Source organism: Oncorhynchus kisutch, linkage group LG12 (assembly GCF_002021735.2).
Source record: "Oncorhynchus kisutch isolate 150728-3 linkage group LG12, Okis_V2, whole genome shotgun sequence".
Taxonomy (NCBI): Eukaryota; Metazoa; Chordata; class Actinopteri; order Salmoniformes; family Salmonidae; genus Oncorhynchus; species Oncorhynchus kisutch.
This window is the reverse complement of record NC_034185.2, coordinates 53594734-53609043: the sequence shown is the minus strand read 5'-3', so window position 1 is coordinate 53609043 and position 14310 is coordinate 53594734. Positions and strand designations below refer to the sequence as shown.

Genomic DNA, 14310 nt, shown 5'->3' with positions numbered 1-14310 from the left:
ACTTTTTATGCAAGTGTTGCACACCAACAGAACCTACACCAGTCGAGCAATTCATTTCAACAATAATCTTCATTTTAATTTGACTTTACAAACATCAAGAGGGCTTAATTGTAGACTATTTTTTTGGAGCCTAGACCTACATAAAGTAACTTAACTGGCTGAGGTTGGCTATGAGGCTTAGCAGCCTAATAGAAGTAGGATTCTTTTATTAGGCAACTAGTCAAAAATGTAGCACCCAACATAAAACAATCATTTCAAGAAGAAAAGTCTGCATGGTGGAACTAAAACAACGTAATGAATAATGAAAAGCACACATTTGTAAATCCCAAACTCTAAAGTCATTGGAAAGGTAGATAAAAATGATTTGTGACAGTGGTTACAATAAAGAATGTAAACAATTATTATTATATTTACAGTAGTGATGGACAACTGGAGGCATTTTGAAAGTGTACTGAAGTGTACTGTAGTACTGTAGCAGGTGTGGCCCATCACACAAACAATGTTTCCTATTAGCAGGACAATGGACTTTTTATAGCCCAGCTACGGCTGTGAAAACCCCTCCACGTGCAATGTATTCAATGCTTAAATACTCTAAAGTGTTACATTTCTAACTCAAAACAGCAGTACAGTATATCTTCATCACCACTATGCTTTCGTTAATAAAATAACGAGAAAAAACATTCAAATGCAGATGTTTATTTAAACTACATTTTAGTCACACTTCCATCCAGTTCCACTACCACTGGTAAAACCTTGCTGAGATGATCAATGTATTTGTTGAGTTGTTGTATTGTCAATTTCTCTAGCTAAAGCATCTTGATCTTTGCTTGTCGGCTTGGCAGAGTTACAGATGAATGTTTTCAGTTGATACCAAACAAGTTCGATCGGTTTTAAATCAGGAGACCTACATGTAGAGATGGAAAATCTATATTTTTAGATATACTGTAGGCCTACCGTAGGTGTTGTAGGTATTTTATTTATGTTTTTTAAAATTTAAATGTAACCTTTATGTTACTACATAAAGGTCTACTTACTCTGCTGGTGTCTTGACCCAGTTTATGCCCTCATTTGCAATGCAAACCTAAACTTTTGTTATTGACCAAATACTTATTTTCCACCATAATTTGCAAATAAATTCATTAAAAATCCTACAGTGTGATTTTCTGGATTTATTTCCCCCCCATTTTGTCTGTCATAGTTGAAGTGTACCTATGATGAAAATTACAGGCCTCTCTCATCTTTTTAAGTGGGAGAACTTGCACAATTGGTGGCTGACTAAATACTTTTTTGCCCCACTGTATAACATTTCTTACCGAGCCTTTCATGCAAGTTTCTTCAACTGTCCTCTTCTGACTGATTTGAGCGATGTTGATGGCCTTTGCTGATCACTCATCGTCTTCATTCATCAGTGAGTCGATGGCTTGAAGTGTCTTGCTGGAAATGGAATACAATGTAAAAATGTGCAGCATACAGTAAAAACCAGCAGTTGATTTTATATAGCATTATTTTTAGCATTATTTGGCCTACTTTACAGTATTGTCCCCGACTGTACCTGTACATTTTCCTGGGCTTTGAGAATAGCACTGTCCAGGACCAAAATCCAAGTCTACCAGTATTTTTGAAATGTCTTCACTTGGTTTTCCATTCCTCCTGAATGCACTAATCTGCTCACTTAAATGAATAGAGATCCTGGTCACGGTGCTACAGTATGTTGTACAGCATAATCAGAGTGAGGACAATCGGCGATCTGCTGTATGCTTAGCCTATTGTAACCTGAAAGCCCCACCTTTCCAGTACACTTCACCGTGTCCAAAACTCCACCCTTAACGCAGTTACCATTCAAAAACTAGCTGTTTATCTAAAAACAAATGACATTGCGTCCAAAGAGAACAGACGAAATGGGCATTGTTTTCATCAAGCCAGCTTCTTTCTATGGTGCTACCCGTTCAAGGGTTAGGACTGTAACCACCCAGTGTTGCCAACTAATTTTCACGGTAAGTTGCTAGAGGCAGGTTGATTTGTTGCTAAGTTCTGGCTGTACAATTTTGATTGAGACATGTTGATTGATGTTGTTTGTTCTGTTCAAGATCAAACATTTGTGACCAACTATATTCATTGGGTTTGGCTTGTCGAACCCGTACTGCTGCTGCTGCAGTCAGCCAACAATGATTTGCAATTTGCTGCTGGCCTGCTGCTGCCTGTGCACGAGCTGAGCACCTGCTGCTGACGTCACTCACAATGCACTTTTGCAGCCAGGCTCGTTTGTTGTGACTGAGTGTGTGACAGAATTTTTTTTTTGTGTCATTTAGAGGGGAAAATGCGTGCATTTTAGTGTTTGAGTCACTTTTCAAAAGTTGCAAAAAGTTCAAAATAAATTTTAAAAAGTAGCAAAAAAAATTGCTAGGTGCTGTTGGACACAAAAGTTGCCAGGGTAGTCTGAAAAGTTACTAAATCTAGCAACAAAATTGCTAAGGTGGCATCACTGTAACCACCAGAGGACTTGAAAATGAGCCGAAACTGAGAGGATCACCAACAACTAAAGGCATTTTGGTTTCAGTGCATTTTATATAAAAAAATGTATTAATAAAATGTATATGTATATAGCCTATGTGTATGCATACTGTGTAATAAAATCGATAATTGTGTACTAAAAACATGATTGTGTTTTTGCAGAGCTTACAACCATGCCGACAACCATCCGTGGAAATCAAGAAAGCGGTTATTTTCGCTAGATTCTTAAAATGTGTACGCAGCATTTGTGTGTTGGAGTCACTTAATTGTTAATTGATCTACAATTTCAATCATAAAATATGTAACTATCAAAATAGAGAAATTAATCTGTGTATGGTGTAAAATGCATCATATGCGGATAATATCTATCATTGTATCATTTTAGAGCCAAGGGCCATAACACATGTCACAATTGGTTACATAGTGTAACGGAGTCACTGGCCTGAATCCAATCTGGAGCCAGTCAGTCTATGTCTGTATAGCATAGAATTACAGTGCCTTCAGAAAGCATTCACACAGACCCCTTGACTTTTTACACATTTTGTTGTTACATCCTGAATTTTTTAAATATTTTTTTTGTTGTCACTGATCTACAGTGGAATTATGTTTTTACAAATTAATTAAAAAAGAAAAGCTGAAAAGTATTCAACCCCTTTCATGGCAAGTCTAAAGTTCAGGAGTACAAATTTGCTTAACAATTCACATAATAAGTTGCATGGACTCACTGTGTGCAATAATCATGTTTAACATGATTTTTTGCATGACTGCCTCTTCTCTGTACCCCACATATACAATTATCTGTAAGATCCCTCAGTCGAGCAGTGAGTTTCAAACACAGATTCAACCACAAAGATCAGGGAGGTTTTCCAATGGATCACAAAGAAGGGTACCTATTGGTAGATAAGATCAAATGAAAAAAGCAGACATTGAAGTTATAAAATTACACTTTGGATGGTGTATCAATACACTAAGTCACTACAAAGATACAGGCGCCCTTCCTAAGTCAGTTGCCGAAGGAAGGAAACTGCTTAGGGATTTCACCATGATGCCAATGGTGACTTTAAAACAGTTACATAGTGTAATGTCTGTGATAGGGTAAACCTAAGCATGATCAACAACATTGCAGTTACTCCACAATACTAACCTAATTGACAGAGTGAAAAGGAGGAATCCTGTACAGAATAAGGCACTAAAGTAATACTGCAAAAATTGTGGCAAAGCAATTCACTTTTTGTCCTGATTACAAAGTGTTATGTTTGGGGGCAAATCCAATAGAAAACATCACGGAATACCACTCTCCATATTTCCAAGCATAGTGGTGGCTGCATTATGTTATGGGTATGCTTGTAATCGTTAAGGGCTGGAAAATAAACAGAATAGAGCTACGCACAGGTAAAATCCTAGAGGAATACCTGGTTCAGTCTGCTTTCCACCAGACACTGGGAGATTAATTTGCCTTTCAGCTGGGCAATAACCTTATACACAAGGCCAAATCTACACTGGAGTTGCTTACCAAGAAGACCGTGAATGTTCTTGAGTGACGGCATTACAGTTTTGACTTAAATCTGCTTGAAAATCTATGGCAAGGTCTGAAAATGGTTGTCTAGCAATGATCAACAAACAAATTGACAGAGCTTGAAGAATTTTGAAAAGAATAATGGGCAAATGTTGCACAATCCAGGTGTGGAAAGCTCTGAGACTTACCCAGAAAGAGTGATCCACTTGTCATGAATGGACCTACCAAAACTTACCAGAAGGAGTAAAGGTTGTTATCATAACATGTAAATCAATATGATTGCAATGGTTTAGACTTCCAAAAATTATTTCATTCACTGTTCGCTATTTTCACAGCTTGTCATGCTTAGCCTGACTACCCATCCACATCGCTCCGGTAGGTTTAGTCTGACCTGTTCAAACTTCAATATAGTATCTGTTTGTTCCCCGGTAGGCTGTCATTGTAAATAATGAAATAATATTGTAAATAAGAATTTGTTCTTAACTGACTAGTTAAATAAAAAATTTAATCGGATAGAAAATACTTCATTAACTGACTCATCTTAATGCATTCGGAGAGCATTTATTTTGGGAAGTTGCATTCAAGACAGGATCAACATTGATAATAAATCATGTTTTGTTTACTAAATTTTTCCTTAACTTGTTTCTATAACTTTCTAGCAAGTCAAGCTATCTTACAGAACAGCTAGCTAGCTAGCTAACAGCTAGGCTATATTGTAGCTAGTGACCTTCACCCATAATAATTATCACAATAAAACTAAAACGGGAAGCAACGTTAAAAAGTATAAAGTATAATTGGCTTAACTGCCAATGCATCTTATTTTTTAATGTACTATTAAAATAGTACTCACTTATAGGAATGGGTAAATCAATACAAGTTGCTAGCTATCCCATAAACCCATCTTCGAAAATCACATATTTTCATCTTCTATGGTTTGGTAACTTCCGATTCTTCGATGGACTCTGGCCTGACTAAAGAAGACTGCACAGTTTGGAAAATTTCAAACGGAGCCTTCATCTGCAGAGAAATTCCCATGCCAATAAAGCCTTGAAATTGAATTGAGTTGCTGCGGTGCAGATTGCCTCCCAATGAAATGAATAGACTTCTGCCTGAAAGCATAAAGTTTGACGCAACCGATGTGTACAAGGCTTAACAACGTGTAGGACCCACTTGGGTGATGATACTCAAGAGCAGCCACAAAGGCGCTGGAATCTCACCACACAATGTTCATGGTCAGAATAGTTTATCACACTTCAGTTGCCACTTTTACGAGACCCTTTCTTTTCCCCTCAAGCCAGCTAACTGATTTGAATCATCAAAATTATCAGATTATGATCAAAATATGAATTCAGAAAAAAACAGGAAGTCAATTGAAACAATTCCATTCCGAAAAAACACTTAAAACACCTAATGATTTAAAATATTTTTTAAATGTACAGAAGGGATCAATCTCTGGCTGCTGTTTCGGCACCATGCCAACAAAAATCTCCCATGGCTGGAGCAAACATTGTCACTCAAAAAATAAATAATATATATACCGTACCAGTCAAAAGTTTGGACACACCTACTCATTCCAGGGTTTCTTTATTTTAACTATTTTCTACATTGTATAATAATAATGAAGACATAAAAACTATGAAATAACACATATGGAATCATGTAGTAACCGAAATAGTATTTAAAAAATCCAAATCATTTTATATTTGAGATTCTTCAAAGTAGCCACCCTTTGCCTTGATGACAGCTTTGCTGGGAAATGGTTCATTTATTGTGTGTTAAGAACGAAAATTGGATATCAACAAATTTTCTCATTTATGGTTTCAAAATTGTGCGTTGAGTAACAGAAAACAAAATAAGATCTTGCGATACATGGCCCCATCCATCCTCCCCTCAATACGGTGCAGTCATCCTGCCACCTTTGCAGAAAAGCATCCCCAAAGAATGATGTTTCCACCTCCATTCTTCACGGTTGGGATGGTGTTCTTGGGGTTGTACTCATCCTTCTTCTTCCTCCAAACATGGCGAGTGGAGTTTAGACCAAATAGCTCTATTTTTGTCTCATCAGACCACATGACCTCCCATTCCTCCTCTGGATCATCCAGATAGTCATTGGCAAACTTCAGACGGGCCTGGACATGCGCTGGCTTTAGCAGGGGGACCTTGCGTGCGCTGCAGGATTTTAATCCATGGCGGCGTAGTGTGTTACTAATGGTTTTCTTTGAGACTGTGGTCCCAGCTCTCTTCAGGTCATTGATCAGGTCCTGCTGTGTAGTTCTGGGATTATCCCTCACCTTCCTAATGGTCATTGATGCCCCACGAGGTGAGATCTTGCATGGAGCCCCAGACCGAGGGTGATTGACCGTCATCTTGAACTTCTTCCATTTTCGAATAATTGCGCCAACAGTTGTTGCCTTCTTACCAAGCTGCTTGCCTATTGTCCTGTAGCCCATCCCAGCCTTGTGCAGGTCTACAATTTTATCCCTGATGTCCTTACACAGCTCTCTGGTCTTGGGCATTGTGGAGAGGTTGGAGTCTGTTTGATTGAGTGTGTGGACAGGTGTCTTTTATACAGGTAATGAGTTCAAACAGGTGCAGTTAATACAGGTAATGAGTGGAGAACAGGAGGGCTCCTTAAAGAAAAACTAACAGGTCTGTGAGAGCCGGAATTCTTACTGGTTGGTAGGTGATCAAATACTTATGACATGCAATAAAATGCAAATTAATTACTTAAAAATCATACAATGTGATTTTATGGATTTTTGTTTTAGATTCCGTCTCTCACAGTTGAAGTGTACCTATGATAAAAATTACAGACCTCTACATGCTTTGTAAGTAGGAAACCCTGCAAAATCGGCAGTGTATCAAATACTTGTTCTCCCCACTGTATTTGAATAATCTAGGATTATACAATCAAAGACGTTAAACACAATTACATGTCAAAATGAAATGCCTTTCATGGTGTCTGACGGGGTTGACATAAATCAAGTTAGTTGCATTTTATTTAAAAAATGAAGGAATAAGGTTGTTCTTTTACGTGGTGTAATAGCTGATACATTGGTCTATCAAAATCTACATTTCAAACGGTGTTTAAACTAAGTAAAAATATTTGCTTGTTTTGTCACAAACTGAAATTAGTCAAACTATTAGAATTTTAGCAACCAGGAAATGGCGGAGCGATTTCTGCATAGTGCATCTTTAAGACAACATTTATCAAAACCTTTGCCTGTAGCCACAAAGAGTCTCAGAATATAAGTGCTGATCGGGGATCAGGTCCCCATCATAGTCTTATTCATTATGATTTAAAAGGCTAAACTGATCCTAGATCATCACTCCTACTCTGAGATGCTTTGTGGATACAGGCCCTGACCTAATACACTACATGACCAAAAGTATGTCGACACCTGCTCGTCGAACATCTCATTCCAAAATCATGGGCATTAATATGGAGTTGGTCCCCCCTTTGCTGCTATAACAGCCTCCACTCTTCTTGGAAGGCTTTCCACTAGATGTTGGAACTTTGCTGCAGGGACTTGCTTCCATTCAGTCACGAGCATTAGTGAGGTTGGGTACAAGCATTTCGCTGCACCCGCAATAACATCTGCTAAACACGTGTATGTGACAAATAACATTTGATTTGACCGATGTTGGACGATTAGACCTGGCTCGCAGTCGGCATTCCAAATCATCCCAAAGTTGTTCAATGGAGTTGAGGTCAGGGCTCTGTGCAGGCCAGTCAAGTTCTTCCACACCGATCTTGACAAACCAATTCTGTATGGACCTCGCTTTGTGCACGGGAGCATTGTCATGCTGAAACAGGAAATGGTTTCCCCAAACTGTTGCCACAGTTGGAAGCACATAATTGTCTACTAGAAAGTCATTGTATGCTGTAGTGTTAAGATTTCCCTTCACTATTATTCCTCCTCCACCAAACTTTACAGTTGGCACTATGCATTTGGGCAAGTAGCATATTCTTGGCATCCACCAAACCCAGATTCGTCCGTCAGACTGCCAGATGATGAAGCATGATTCAGCACTCCAGAGAACACGTTTCCACTGCTCCAGAGTCCAATGGCGGTGAGCTTTACACCACCCCAGCCAACGCTTGGCATAGCGCATGGTGATCTTAAGCTTGAGTGTGGCTGCTCGGCCATGGAAACCCATTTCATGAAGCTCCTGACAAACAGTTATTGTGCTGATGTTGCTTCCAGAGACCGTTTGTTTTACTCGGTTGTGAGTGTTGCAACCGGGGACAGATGATATTTATGCGCTACGTGCTTCAGCACTCGGCAGTCCCGTTCTGTGAGTTTGTGTGGTCTTCCACTTAGCGGCTGAGCCGTTGTTGCGCCTAGACATTTCCACTCACAATAACAGCACTGCCGAGTGCTGCGTTGACCGGGGCCGCTCTAGCAGGGCAGACATCTTATGAACTGATTTGTTGGAAAGGTTGCATCCTATGTTGCCATGTTAAAAGTAACTGAAAGGCCATTCTACTGACAATGTTTGTCTATGGAGATTGCTTGATTTTATACACCTGTCAGCAACAGGTGTGGCTGATATGCAGACAGTAGTTAACATTGGGCTCACCTCAGTGAGACTGTGTGTGGTCCTATGCTGCTCAGCTGGTTCCTATGTGGGTTCAAGAGTAGGTGTAGTCTGGTTGACCTCCATGACCCCCTCAGGTTTCTTGTTGGTTCCGTTTTTAAGTTTTTAATTTATTTAACCTTTTATTTAACTAGGCAAGTCAGTTAAGAACAAATTCTTATTTTCAATGACGGCCTAGGAACAGTGGGTTAACTGCCTGTTCAGGGTAGAACGACAGATTTGTCAGCTCGGGGGTTTGAACTTGTAAACTTCCGGTTACTAGTCCAACGCTCTAACCACTAGGCTACCCTGCCACCCCAGGGTAGCCTAGTGGTTACTTAACAAATAAGGAACACTCAAAATGTGCACTTATAAATCATAACAATTTGAATCAAAATACAGCTGTAGACAGAAGTCATACATCACACATCACATATACAACTGATGTATCTCCTGAGTTCTGCAAAATAGGAAAAGTCCCAAGTTATTTTATTAATAAGCCCGAAGTCCAGCCGTAGTGATGTCACTGCATATGTCATTACCTTCTACTCATCAGACCAAGCCCATGCATACACAGCTATACAAACTTGCAAGAGAGATACAATAGTTCCTGTGTTTTCTAAGGGCTCAGCAGTAAATGTCCACTCCCCAAGTTGATTTATAGAGGTATGTCTGACTAGTCTCTTATCTCCCCTGCAGGGTTCTGTGTTTATATTTGAGGTGCTTTTCTCACAGACCGTTTCTTTATAAGATGCAGCGACTAGAAAAGAACTGTGAAACAATTTTAAACCTTATAATGTATATATATTGTTCATCTGTAGTCTAGGACACTATACATGTAGTGGGGAAGGGGTCTTATAGCCCTTCCCCTTCTATTAATACAACATAAGCATAATCAATTATTATAATGCATCAAACATTTGGTGTAGGCCCTATTATGACCCCAATTTGATCCCATCATTCTCCAGACCCTCCTCACACCCCTCCTCCTTCACCAGCAGCACCTCCTCTTCCTGGAAGAGAGAGGTGATACAGATTACACTAACATACACTCCCTCAGGTACGTACATATACACACACACACTTTCAACACACCGTTTTTACCCATCCTCACTACTTTTGAGTCCTATACTGTAGTTACAGAATGACTTCATTGTTGTTAAACCCATCATGGTGGACATAAATATGTTGTGGTTAAATGAGTCAGCTATGATAAGTCAAAGTCATCAGACAAACCTGACTAAACTATTTTGACGTGTACAGTAGGTGTTTGCTAGTGTGTATATGTGTAGGTATATGTAGTAAGCGTATATTGGTTATAAAGCTCTGTCGGGTTTATGCAGAATAGGGTGAGATCAGATGTGATGTATATTAAAGGGAGTTTCAAATAACGAGAACAAAGTCAAAATGTTTATTTATTAAACATACACGTTTTAAATTCACCATATGAAAACCACACATACATCTGCATGAACTTGATAGACTGCATTAGTATACTCATTAAAAGTGTCTTGGGCAAAAAAATAAGTAGTTGAATGGAAGGAATTACATTTGTGAACATCATATATCCTACACAGTACAAACACAATATGTAACAGACTCATTAGGCTTATATATGCCTTATATATCACAATGTCTGGATGCAATATTCTACCCAGGAATATTCAACACTGAAATCTGTTACTCTCATTATTCCAAAATGCATCTGTGGATCAAACACTCATCTTTGTCTTTAATTCAGGGTTTGATGTCAAAGTCAGAAGCTATCAAGTGGAATGGTTACTTTCTATGTTATAGAGTGGCAATGTTTTTTCTGCTGCTGTATCCTAAGGTAGTTACTCTCTGAATGGCCTCTCTCCCGTGTGGACCTTCAGGTGCATCTTCAGATGGTGCTGATGGGAGAACCTTTTCTCACACTGGGGACAGCTGTAGGGTTTCTCCCCTGTGTGAACCCTCTGGTGCCTCTTCAGGTTGCCAGCATGGGCAAAGCGCATGTGACACTGGGTACAGCTGTAGGGTTTTTCCCCTGTGTGGACCCTCTGGTGAATCTCCACCTTCTGGGGGCAGCTGAAGCCTTTATTACAGAACATGCAAAGGAACCGCTTCTCTTTACTGCCAATTTTGGCTCCCCCTCCCCGAGCCTTGGACCTTTGGTCATTTGAGTTCAATACCTGATCGAACAGGCCTTGTGAATCGGAAGGTGTCATTGACATGGACACTGGGTGTAAAGAGGAGTTGGTTGTGACATTTAGATTTGTCTCTAAGTTTTCCCTGTAGTCTAAGAAGTCACTGCTGTTGTCCTGCGAGTGTCCTTCTCCTAAATGAGTCTCGACTTCATTCCATGTCAGAGGAGCGTCGCCCTCCATTTTCACAGTCACATCATCTAAGGCCAGACCCTCCCCTTTCTCATCCAGGCAGTCTTCAGAGTACACACTACTACTGTACCGGTTCCAGTCCCCTCTCATTGGATTAGTCTGTGTATCTAAGCCCACAGGCATGTCACCAGGTATCATCCCTGTCTCTGCAGTGTAAGAACAAGATGGATCATTGCCAGTCTGTAATGCGTCACCTGAGTCCTGATGGGACAGAACTGTCCTCGGGTTACCGTAAAGTAAATACTCTGAGCCGGGAGCAGAACGACAGCCCAGTCCCCCCAGCTCCAGTATCTCTGGGTCAGACCTGTGGTCAGATCCTGTGTGCAAAATCCTTTGTGTTACAGTTAAAGTCTCTGTGTCTGTCTCTGACTTAAGGACAGCGTTCTGCGTTCCACTGTCCTCTGTGATGCTGCGTCGGATCCTGGGCGGAACTAGGGTTGTGGTGGGGTCCTCCGTGGCTACAGAGGGCGCTCCCGCCTGGATGTTTCTGCTGTGTCGTGGGTCGTCCTCTCCTTCAGACCTCTCCAGCTTGACCCCAGGACCTGCAGCCTCTGCATCTGCAGGCTGGCAAGAAGAAAGGAGGTTATTACCGGTACATAAGTAGGATTAGATAACATTGTCATAGGGGAGTTTGTGAGACTTCCCTATGGCAGATAAATGAGGATGTACATGTAAGCAAGTGAATAGCTGAGGGGAGCCTTTCTGAAATAAACTGGCCACATTTGATATACTGTAATTTGGATGTAATACTATTACACTAACCTCTATAACGATAACGTGCTGAGTTGAGGTTCCACTCCCCTCATCAACAGTGATTGGTTGGTCATCTCTCCATGTTTTGTGTCCCGCTAGCTTCACAAAGCTCCTGTAGCCTCCAGTGAGATTTCCTTCACCTGAGAGAGTGATTGGGGAAAAGAGGTTGTTAGGTTTAGCTATGGTCAATGCTCAACAATATATTATACACTATTGACCATTTTGACACGGTTTAGAATTGACAAGGATGTAAGGTAACACTTCACATAACTTCTTGATATACTCTTTATAGATTGATTGACTATGTTCAATGCAGCACGTTGTTTTCAATAAGTAAATAATAGGACATAACGTAAATCAATTATCTGGTTAGATATTTTGTCATTGTGCAAAATAGCCAAGCAATTATTGCATACTATCCAACAAACTGACCAAGACCCATTTCACCATATCTGGTTAAGACATCTAAAGTCACACATGTGCAGCCTCTTCGTCCTGAAAAATGTGCATACCTCTTTCCATTCCTCGCTCGAGGATCTTGACACTACTGGGACGACTAGCAAGGACGCGCTCTCGCGTTGTTCTATCTGCGCGCTCCCGTGCCACCTTCAGTTCCAATAGATGTAGTTTCCTCCGCAATGCCCTGTTTTCTTTCTGGCTTTGAGTTATTTCCAAACGAAACACTGCATAGTCGTCGTCTACGAGCTTACAGATATCTGCCACGGCTGCATTCGCTAGCACCTCCATGATGGAGGCTATTTGTGTGTGAAAAACCACACAGTTAGCCATGTTGGCTAATGTTCACAGCTAGCTAACTAGCGTTACCTAGATAACATTTATCAACCAAGCCCTGTCTCCAACGCAAATTAAATACTACAGGGTGTAAGTATGTGATTCGGTGCAGTTCAATTTGTCATATTTTGAGTTCCAGGGTGTTAATAAACGTCCAAATATCACAAATAAAAATGCTAACGTGGAAATTGTACTTGGTCGCTGTTCACTTCCGGTTACACTGAAGAGAAGGGGATCTTATTGGTTGGCGTCATAGCTCAAAGGGGGTTGTTAAATGAAAAATAATTGCGCGCTGTTCTTTGAATTACGGTAGTGAACCGAAATATTCAAGGCCCACGTCTCACGCTATTGGTCGTTCGATAGCCAATGGGCTCTCAGCATCCCTTTCATTGACGTGTCCGTCCAGCTATTAACGATTGACTGACAGATAACAAGCTAAATACCACGCTTCATGTGAACTAAGCAAGCTAGCTAACGAATTAGATATGGTTACGAGTATAATTGCTTATTTTCAGATACAACAAATAGAGCTAAAGTTGCATCATTGACGTTGGTATGGTGCGTTGCACTTCTTGAAATCAATAAAAAAGCCGGCGACTTTGACAGACTGAGTAGTAGTCTACTACTGGAAGAAAGTGAAGATAACTAACGTTACTCAGTAAGGTAGCTATTTACTCTCAGTGGTGGAAAAAGTACACAATTCTCATACTTGTGTAAAGGTATAGATACCTTAATAGAAAGTTACTCAAGTAAAAGTTTTAAGTCACCCAGTAAAATACTACTTGAGTATAAGTTTTAAAGTATTTGGTTCTAAATATACTTAAGTATAAAAGTAAAGGTAATTGCTAAAATATACTTAAGTATCAAAAGTTAAAGTATAAATAATTTCAAATTCCTGATATTAAGCAAAGCAGATGCACCGTTTTCTTGTTTTTTATAATTAAGGAATAGCCAGGGGTACACTCCAACACTCAGACAATTTACAAATGATGCATTTGTATTCAGTGAGTCTGCCAGAGGCAGTAGGGATGACCACATGTTCTCCTGATAAGTGTGTACATTTGACAATTTTCCTGTCCTGCTGAGGATTCATCATGTAAGGAGTACTGTTGGGTGTCATGGAAAATGTTTAGAGTAAAAACGAAATTATTTATGTAGTGAATTAAAAGTTGTAAAAGTATAAATAGTAGAGTACAGATACCTCCAAAAAACGACTTAAGTAGAACTTTAAAATATTTTTACATAAGTATTTTACACCACTGGTTACATTATAGTATCTATCTGGCTATGATCTGTTAATCTGATCCCTTCTAGAATGTCAACAAAATTACAAGATGTCTGTACACTTGTAAGGTAATAATAGATACTTGACCTAATGGTAAATGTTAACTCTGAATTATTGTCATGTCTAGCATGGCATGCATTTAAATGTATTAAAAGTTATTATATTAATGCCACTTTGATATTTATGTTTCCATCATTCCAAGATATGGAAATCAGCAGTAGAAATAATAACAAAGCGGTTTCCCCATCCCTGGTACGCTGAAAAGCTGAGAGATGGACCTGGAGAAACGTAAACCATCAAATTCATAGACAGAGCTATGGTTGCAAGGACCAACCATCCATGATATGAAAATAATAGTTTTGACCATGTTTTGAGGCGATAGTGTTAGTTGACATTTCCTTTGTGTACAAACATTGTAGTAAAACACGCTTGTATTTTGGGTTCTGATGGGTTGCGATAATTGAACTAAGCTCATGAGGCATTTATAATTTATATTA

The 14310-nt window shown here is 39.7% G+C and overlaps 1 protein-coding gene across 13 annotated transcripts in view; it reads right to left on the bottom strand.

The window, feature by feature from the left end:
* The window catches only part of LOC109901251 (zinc finger protein 583-like), an 880650-nt gene that overhangs the window by 29490 nt on the left and 836850 nt on the right, over nucleotides 1–14310 (bottom strand). The window contains exons 1-3 of one of the 13 annotated variants that reach the window (XM_031836548.1): nucleotides 12249–12769; nucleotides 11746–11876; nucleotides 10006–11547 (exon numbers count right to left, since the gene is read on the bottom strand). The exons of 10 other annotated variants lie outside the window; for them this stretch is intronic. In XM_031836548.1, the coding sequence (XP_031692408.1) occupies nucleotides 10444–11547; nucleotides 11746–11876; nucleotides 12249–12525 (1512 nt within the window). In that variant the 5' untranslated portion in view covers nucleotides 12526–12769 and the 3' untranslated portion in view covers nucleotides 10006–10443. Of the gene's footprint in view, nucleotides 1–10005; nucleotides 11548–11745; nucleotides 11877–12248; nucleotides 12770–14310 lie in introns of those variants that run through there. 2 more of the 13 variants (XM_031836546.1, XR_004211795.1) reach the window with 2 other exon arrangements.